The sequence below is a fragment of the Cucurbita maxima genome, unplaced genomic scaffold, assembly GCF_002738345.1.
Source record: "Cucurbita maxima cultivar Rimu unplaced genomic scaffold, Cmax_1.0 Cma_Scf00027, whole genome shotgun sequence".
NCBI lineage: Eukaryota > Viridiplantae > Streptophyta > Magnoliopsida > Cucurbitales > Cucurbitaceae > Cucurbita > Cucurbita maxima.
The window spans coordinates 1,025,662-1,035,210 of record NW_019272043.1 but is presented as its reverse complement, the minus strand read 5'-3'; the positions used below and the strand labels follow the sequence as shown (position 1 = coordinate 1,035,210).

Here is a 9,549-nt window from a genome sequence, read left to right as displayed (position 1 = left end):
TTTTTTTTTTTTTTTTTTTTTTTTTTTTTTTTTTTTTTTTTTTTTTTTTTTTTTTTTTTTTTTTTTCTCTCTTGCAATCTGTAGTTTAAATCTGATGTGCGGACTTGTGTCCCCTTTTTAGTTTCATATTTTCAATGAAGTTCCCTTTCTTTCAAAAACTCCAGAAGATATATTAGTGTTGTTATCTTGTCTCCATTTTGATTTATCGTAATAATTTTTTTAATATTTTAAACACCTATTCCGAAACCTGTGTTCCAAGTCTTCTGTCCCATTGTGGTGGTGCTTAAACAATCATTGGATGCCAAAATGCTACTGGGATGCTTAGAGCGTAACGTGCTCAAATGGAGATTTTTTTTGCAAAATTGAACGTATTGAAGAAGTTTCTGAAATGGTTACTTAGCAAGTTTTAAGTGGGATTTGTTGATGATTAAATTTTGAGGCCTCGCAGTTGAGTCGTAGGCTTCAATGGTGAGTTATGAGGTTATTCTGTTACGCTGTTCTTATCTAGGGATTCCTTTCAGATTATCAAGACTTCCCTTGAGCAATAAACTTGAAGAGAACGTCTTTCTTGAATTATGTGGTGGGGAAAATCTCACGACTGTCTTCCATGAAATGGGCCTTTTCTTAGGGAAGGATGCTTACTCTGTTTTAGTTTTTGCTGAGTCGGATTTCCAGTTACGTCCTTTCTTTGTTTAGAATTTCTGTTTCAATGTGTAAAATTATTGACCGATCAATGAGGATTTTTTTTGTTGGAAGGAATTGGTGGGGGGGAGTCAAGTAGAAGACAATTTCAAAGCCTGTGAAGCTTGGGGATTTAGGCATTGGTTACCTGAGAATACATAATGAGATTTTCTTGGGAAAATGGTTATGTCCTTCCTCATGGAGCCTAATGCTTTGTGGTATAGGATCATAGTAAGCTGGTCTGCACCTTTTGAGTGGATTTTGAGGTTTGAGTTTAAGTATTTTTAGCAAAAACCTGTTAGCTTGCTGTTTCTATGGGTTTCCGTTTGTTATTTCAGTTTGTGATCTGTTCAATTGGGGAAGACTCAAAGATCTATTTTTAGGAGGATTGTTCGGTGGGAGGTACCCCCTTTGGCTTTGTTTCTGCAGCTTTCTATCTGACAGACAAGGCATATCGGCCTCTATCTTGCCTTCTTTTGATCGCTCCTTTTCACTTTTTTTTTTTTGGGTTTTTGTCGACCCCTTATTCAGTGGGAGGCAACAGAGATATTCTGGTTTGGGTCCCTGATCCAACAGGGGGCTTTTCATAAAGCTCGTTTCTCCATGTCTTATGTTCCCTGTCTCCTGAGTGCATCTGCATTCTTCTCTATCTAGACGGTAAATATCCCAAGAAAGTTAAATTCTGTGCTTGACAAGTTTTTCATGGGAGAGTGAATGCCTAAGACTGTACTGGAAGACATTCTTCCTTTGTGATGTGTTTGCAATGGTTTGTTGGCGGCATGAGGAGTACGTTGATCATTTATTGTGGGGGTTTCCAGTTTGCTAATTTCTTTTGGATCAAGTGTTGTGAGGTTGTTTGAGCTTGCTTTGGTTTGTAGGCCGTTTGTTCATTAGACTTTCTGTAAATACTAGTTTGATCTCATTCTTTTGAATGGTAGTCCGTTTTGTAGTTAGTACTGGAAATCCTTTCATAGGCTTGTTTATTGTATGAACTTGTACGTTCTTTCATATTTCTCAAGTTCGGTTCCTTACCAAAAAGACAATGAATGTTCATAGATAATCCCTAGTATTTGTTTACATTTTAATTTTGATATGTATTTTTTAAAAATACATTCTAATATTCTACAGAATTTTCCAACTGATTATAGGCGCGAGGACTCGTAATCTTCTACAGCAATTGAGTTAAGAACCAAGCATCTAATACAAGAAAAGGAAAGAAATACAAAAGATTTAAAATGAAAAAAAAATTTATGTATAAAGAGAAGTTGAATGCCGAAAAAGTTACTTAGAAGGTCTTGGCCATCCTGTGCATTCTACTTTATAGCTATGCTTGTGCTCCCCCAGTAATTAATTTAGCATTAATCCACAGCATGGTTTATGACCCCTGTAGCGTTGTTACTTATAAAGAAATTATAGCCTGAGTGGTAATAAAAAGAAGATCAATACTTAAAGACTTTATAATTTGTTTAATATTAGAGAATAAAATACTCCTGCGTGTATATGCGTGTATATATGGAGACTGAGAATTGGATGGTAGTGCCTTTAATTGATATTTCTGTTAGTGTATTTTATCACCATTTCAAGTTAATTTTATTATTATTTTACATCCAAATTGAAAATGTATGATGCATTTAGTGATAGTTTCAATTAAAAAATGGAAATGCATGATGCACGAACATCAGTTGTTTAAGCAATTTCGATACAAAATGTTTGACACTGTCAATTTTGCATCTGTTGAGTTTATGCCTGGAGTAACATTTCCCTGGTGAATGGTTTTGTAGGCTGCTTTTTACGAATCTTGGTGGCGAACGCAGGTTTGCATCAATTGTTGCCAAGAGATTAGAATCCCTTGGAGCCTTAACTCAAGGAGATCGAAGGCTAGTTGGATTAGTTTCATAACGTCTTCGTTCAATATTTAATCAAACAGTGCTTAAAGTAGTTCTTTTTCTTGATGGTGTTTGGTTATTCACATGCAGGGCTGGACTGTCGCTAAGTGCTTATAACTATGACAGCGCTTATGGGAAGATGGCCTTGACGGTGATGTATAGAGGAATAATGGAGCAGGTCTCTATTTTATATTTATTTATTATTATTTGCAACCAAGTGTTTTCATTTAAACAGAGTAAATAACACAAACTCACTTTCAGGATGTCTTGCCTGTCGAACCACCGGGTTGCTCATCTGGGAAACCTGATTCAATCCGCGATTTTATTGAGAATGCAAAAGCTGCTCTTAATTCTGTGGGAATAATTAGGGATGCCGTACTTGGTAACTTCTCAATTCAATATGCACTTCTCGTCTCCATCCCACCTTCTAGTGAAAAAAATTTTCTCACAACAAAACAAATAAATCGAAAAATGGAAAGATTCATTTCTGAGAGTTTTACTGTGAAAATTCATCTGCATATGGTTAAATATTATGCTATGCTATATAAATTACATTTTTGATCTAGACTTGATTATGATTTCAAGTTACTATTTATGAGTTTAGCGACTGGGAAGGACTCTGGAAAGACCTCTGGTCGTATTGTTGAGTCAGACATGAATGATATTGGACGTTTTCTTAATCGGCTTTTGGGCCTGCCTCCTGAGATTCAAAATAGGTCTGTGATCTATGATTTACTATGATATGCTTGTGGACGTTAGAGTTGGATTATATCATTGATGTTGACATCAATGTACAGGATTTTTGAATTATTTGTCAGCATATTGGATCTCTTAGTTCAGAAAGCACGCATTGAAGGGAACCTCGATTCTGGAATTGTTGATATGAGAGCCAATGTTATTGAATTACGAGGAAGTCCAAAGGTTTGCTGTATCCATCACCTCGCTGATCAATTATCATTTTTCTGTCGTCGACCAAATTTAATTTCAATTATCTTGCAGACTGTTCATGTTGATCCCGTCTCTGGGGCATCAACTATGCTTTTTACTTTCACTTTGGACCGTGGTGTAACCTGGGAGGTACGTTCTCTAATTTATTTATTACTTCGATTATGATATTTGTTGGATGGACTTTTGAACAATTTGATAGATATCTTTTTTGAATGCTGTATACTCATATTTGCATGTAATTCCATAAAATATGTTTGTATAGTATATGCATGTATAGGTAATACTTGTATAGAATAAGAGTACCATTCCAGAAATTGAAGACTAGCAACCAATTCCAAAGACCGGAATGTCTAAGGAGATTGCAATTTTATTTATTTAGAAAAACTCCAATTGGGAAATATCTGAAAGCAAGGATAGTTTCAGAAGTTTATGGTACACAATAGGCTAGGTACAAATTGATGGAGATTCCTTGGAAGATTACTCATTTATTTGGTCCTTTTCATGAAGTGTTGCTGGTGGTTAAGAAAGAAACATTTAATGCATCGATGGTGGGTTCTTGGGAGTTAATTGATTTAATTCAGTCACATCGGAACGTGGTGGTTAAGGTTCTTTCTTGGTGGTTCCTTGCATGATAAGGATGACCTTTTTAATTTTTCCAAGAATCCAACTACCTGTTTATGTTTCCTCAGATTTCTATGTTGTATTTAAGGAGCAAGTTGTCTTCTTCATCATTCTTTATCGTTATGGTTAAAGTTTCTACTTTGACAGTTTGTTTCGATAGAAATCAAATAATTTTCAACAAGAATCCTCTGTAGATCGGTTTGCTAAGGTTACTTGAGGGCCTCTTCTTTGTGTGCTCTCACCAACCTCTCTGGGAAATTCTATCCAATATCCATGTCTCATTTGATATGCTCTTATTTTTTCTATTGTATATTTTACTTTTCTTATTATTCGCTCCCTTCCGGAGTTTGCAACTTTTGAATATTTTCATTTTATCAATGAAATTGTTCAAAATTTATAATTAATTGTCCAAAAGCTAATCTTTTGGGAATTATATATTCTATCATTATTCTAAAACTTCTATTTCATTTCAAATCTCGCTTAAGTAGAATCGATGTGTAAGGAAAAACTGCAAATTTGTGCCTAGTATAAGTTTAAAACTAGAGCTACTTGTAGCAGGTAGTCACCGATCCATCCTATGGGTTATGATAAGGGGAACACTAAATCTAGCATAATGTTTCCCCTAAATGCTCCCAGAAAAAGTGCAATGGAGAAAGATGGGAATATTTTCTTTTGCTTGTTCAATCTTTCACAAGGCATACATCTTTGATTTCTTATGTTTCTGTGCGTGTCAGTCTGCGAGCACCATTCTTGATGAGAAGCAAAAGGATGAGCTTGGTTCAACCAATGATGGGTTCTATGAATCTAAGAGGGATTGGTTGGGAAGACGCCACTTCATATTAGCATTTGAAAGGTATTATTTTATTGTGTTTGTATACCTTTAAAGTTTGCTCTTCGATTTTCCTTTGACCAGAAATGTCATGACTTCTTTTATACCTTCGTCATTAATATCATCTCTCGATGTTAATGAATTGGATGCTTCTCTTACATTTATCTAACAAATGAAAGAATATGACTAAGACCTTCGCTGGGCCAAGCTATCTTTCATAAGCTATACCATGCCTATACTATCTTTTTTTATGAAAAATAAAGTTGAGTACAGGACTGATGAATGAATGTTGTCTGAGTAGGATTTTGAAAGCCACTGGCTAGAGAACGGCCAATAAAAGATGTTGCAGCATGTTAGCTTTTCTATTGCTTTTCCCGTACCATCTTTAACTTAATTTAATTATCATTGTATGTTCTTTAATGCTTGAGCTAGAGTTTATTTTTTATTTTATTATTATTATATTTTTATAGAGACAATTTATTGATATTTGAAATTTACGAAAGATCTTACCAATTTACAATGAGGGAGGTAGGAATATAGAAAACACAAATATTAGACAATTTACACCCAGATATAGCGTCGTAAACAATATTTTTGAAGAGTTTTGTATAAGCTTGTGTCTTTTTCGTGATTACTCTTTGATTTCTTTTTTACCACATATTCCAAAAGAAAACCCTAATGAAGTTTTTCTATAGTAAGACTTATGTATTCTTGAAGGGGAGGTACATTAATCATGCTCAATAAATCCCTTACCTCTCTAAGAAAAGTGAAATACCATCCAAAGATATTGAAGAATTTGTCCAGAAATTCAGAGGGTATGTGCATTGTATACATAAGTGATTTTGTGATTTGTTGTCTTTCTTGCATAATGGGAGCCAATTTGGAAATAGTCGGGTAGGACCTTCTTTTTTGAAAAAGAAGATTTTCATTGGTGTTAATGGCTTTAAGCGCTATTTCCCAAAGGAAAACATCAACTATTTCCCAAAGGAAAACTTCAACCTCTTAGGTTGATTTCCTTTCCATATCGTCTTTGTTAGCATGAGATTTATTGCTTCTACTTTTTTTCCTTTGTCCATCATCAAGAATTTAGTAGAGAAGACACCATCAGTGCCTGGAAAGCCATGTTAATGAGTTTGTTTCATTATACAATACAATTGGGACAAGATCAAAGCTAATTCGACCCATTCTATTGCTTCGTTATCCTCATGCTCCCAAAAATAGTTGACATGACTCTTGTGCTATGAGAAAGTCTATACAAAAATGGTTACCACAAGCCTAGTGTTGTATTTTCAATCCAAGGGTCGGTCTAGAAAGATGTGCTTCCTCCATCACCCAACCTATATGACGAATTCGGTTGGTGATGAAGTTTTTTTTAATGTACTTCCATGGCCTCTTTGTAGAAGATGGAGAGGGGTCGATTTGTACATGATGTAGGAGTGTATTTAGCCTTTATAAGATTTCTCCATAAGACGTTTTTTTCGTGATGATATCTCCATATGTATTTTGCGATAAGAGCTTTGTTCTTCTCCTTTATCGAAAACAGACTGTGTCCTCCCTTATCTGCGGAGAGGTTTATGGTATTCCATCGAACAAGGTGTAGCCCATCTTTTCACATATAGTTTCTAAATAATCTTTCAATATTTGTAGTCACTTTTGTGGCATTTTGAATAGAGACATGTACGTGGGGAGGTTGGATAGTGTCTTGTATTAAGGTGTATGTTCCACTTTTTGAAGCAAAACATGATAACCAAGTCGACAACTTTCTTTCTAATTTTTCAATAATAATCTTCCAAAAGGAAAATGATTTATATTTTCCATTTAAAGGTAATCCTAGGCATGTATTTGGTCATTCACCCTTTTTACTGGCACATTCTTCAAAAATCTCTATGCCAACATTGATGTACATAAATTTTGTCTTTTTGGAGATTATTATTTTGTCCAGAAAATCTTTTGAAGATTTTTACTGTATTGATCATGTTTTTTATAGAAGAGATCTAATAAATCAGAGAAGAAAATTATATCATCGACAAACTGAAGATGGTTGATGCTTAAGCTTTTGTTGTCAATCTGAAAGCCTTTTATCTTGTTTTCATGTCGGCCTTTGTGAGCAGGCGATTGAGGCAATCCATTACCATTATGAATAAAAAAGGGGATAGTGAATCCCCTTGTTGAAGACCCCACGTGGCATAGGTCTTTCCTCTTTGTCTTTCATTGATGATGATGGATAAGTTTGTGGATGAAATACATCCTTTTATCCATCCTGTCATTTTGAGCCAAACCCTTCTGCTACAAGAATGTTTTTGAGGAAAGTCTAATCGATCTTGTTAAAGGCCTTTTCCACGTCAAGTTTGTTGAGAGATGTATTGCGGATCTTTCGTTTCTGTACAAAAGTTGTTTGCTGCCCAATAATCGAGAAAGGGAGAACCCTTTTAAGATGTTCTGATAGCATCGTTGCTATGATGCTGTATAGGCTGTCAAATGACTTCTGGGGCGAAAGTCGACAACAGTGCCGGTATCTAGTTTCTTTGAGATCAAACAAATGTATGTTTTGTTTAGGTTGCTATTGATAATTCCATGCTTAAAAAATCTAGGAACACTCATTATATCAGTCATCAGAATGTTCCAACAATTTTGAAGCAATTTTGAGGTAAAACTATCCGGTTTTGGAGTTTTGTCAAGGCACAGAAGCTGTATCGCCTTCCCCACCTCTTTTTTTGGTGAAAGAAACCTCAAGGGGGAGACAACTTGTTGTTGATCAATTGGACTCTAGTCAAGATCATAGGGAAATTTGATGAAGTCATCGTCCCTTTTACACAAGGACGTGTAAAAGGACACAAATTTTAATTCAATTCCATCTTTGTTTTTAAACTCCTACTTTGTGTTGATAGAAATTTCCATGATGATATATATATTTTTTTGAAGCCATGATACTATGGAAAAATTTAAAGTTTATGTCACCTTCCTCCGGCTATCATCTTTTACATTTTTTTCTCCAAAATCTATAGTTTTGTGTATATTGAACTAATGTGGTAGAGTCGGTTTCCTCCATCTGATCAAGGAGAGCAATTTCAATAAGGAGTTGGTTTCTTTTTGTGAAATACAATTGAAAACCTTCTTGTTTCAATTCTTTTAGACTTCATTTAGTCTTTTAAGTTTGTTGATGAAACTATCCCCTGGCTATCCACGAAGGGGCATGTTCTTCCAATAGTATTCTACCATTGGCAAAATTTCAGAATGGTTCAGTCACATATTCTCGTAACGGAATGGGGGGAGGGAATTTATAGCTGCCCATGAAAAGAACAATTGGATAATGATTCGATGCGGGTCTATTTAGTTTTCGAACATCAATGTTACTGAATTTTTCAAGTGGACCTTCTATAGCTAGAACTTTGTTGATGAGTGTCAAGGTGGGTGGAGATTTGATGTTCGACCAAGTATAGAAACCATTACTTAGAGGAAGGTCAGTGAGTTCCACTTCTCTTATGAAAGTGTTGATCTTATGCAAGTGTTGAAGTGTCTCATGACTCTGGTGACTTTTCCACTAGATTTTTCATGTGCCCACTTAGTCCACTAGATTTTTCATGTGCCCACTTAGTCCACTAGATTTTTCATGTGCCCACTTAGAGATATTGAAGTCTCCGCCAAAAACCAATGCTTTGTGCACATACAATACAGGTCTTGTAAGCCATAAGAGAGGTCTTTGTTGATGTCTACAAAGGCCATAGATCCATGTTATTCAAAAATTGTAATTGTCGGCCAATGTAATATGTGTGGTTAAGGTGTATAGATTTTTTGTTACTTTAGTGACGATCAGAGCTAGGTCATTCTACATAATTAAGATCCTCGATGTTCCTGGACTCCCAAAGATGTCCAACCAATATGTCTTTTTGGTTATAGAAGGCTTCTTTTTTCAGATGGAATAGCCCTAATGCACGTGGTGTTCTTTTAGTCATGGTGCCCGGATTTGGGGGTCATTGTTGGTGTGCATTTCACCAATATTGGGGAGACCTTTTCTGCCTCTATTTCGTTCTACTTTTCATAAAAAGAGTGTCAAGCTCTGTATTCACAAGGATAATCTCGGGAAATGGTAGAGAGAAATTGGGCATACCCATGGTAGGGGATGGGGTGGAGAGGGGAGAGAACTAGATGCATATTCATCATCAGATTCTTGGTGAAAATCAACAATAGAGAAATTTGTTCCGGGAGAGAGCCGGATGAGGGGAGACCTTCACGTCCGGTTCGGAGGCCCCCTGCACCCAACCTAGTTTTGGGGCTCAAGTCGAGTTTTTCGTTCTTTATAATGGTGGCATGTTTTTCTCGTGATGTTGTCACAACTTGTGGATTTGAATTGTATAGTAGATGGGATTTTGGAGGTTGGTGAAAAGTGGGGTGGGGTTGGTGGCCTTTGGTTTATGTGGTGGAGGTGAGCTTTTAGATGTGGGGGTGGGTTTGTCGAATGGAGGAGCTATGGGTTTATGGGACATGGCCAATGGGGAGGGTATGGGAGCCGGGTTTGGCTGGGGTTGAGCTATTTTTGTAAGAGTTGGCCTAGAAAGTTGGGGGAGATCCATGTTAGATGTAAGT

At 36.1% G+C, this 9,549-nt stretch overlaps 1 protein-coding gene across 1 annotated transcript in view; it reads left to right on the top strand.

Annotated features, from left to right (window-relative positions):
* LOC111499713 (protein FORGETTER 1) overlaps positions 1–9,549 on the top strand; it is a 38,782-nt gene that overhangs the window by 25,907 nt on the left and 3,326 nt on the right. Inside the window, exons 21-27 of the mRNA XM_023151346.1 lie at positions 2,463–2,558; positions 2,658–2,745; positions 2,829–2,949; positions 3,172–3,283; positions 3,365–3,488; positions 3,567–3,644; positions 4,871–4,989. Of these exons, the coding sequence (XP_023007114.1) occupies positions 2,463–2,558; positions 2,658–2,745; positions 2,829–2,949; positions 3,172–3,283; positions 3,365–3,488; positions 3,567–3,644; positions 4,871–4,989 (738 nt within the window). The remainder of the gene's footprint in view (positions 1–2,462; positions 2,559–2,657; positions 2,746–2,828; positions 2,950–3,171; positions 3,284–3,364; positions 3,489–3,566; positions 3,645–4,870; positions 4,990–9,549) is intronic.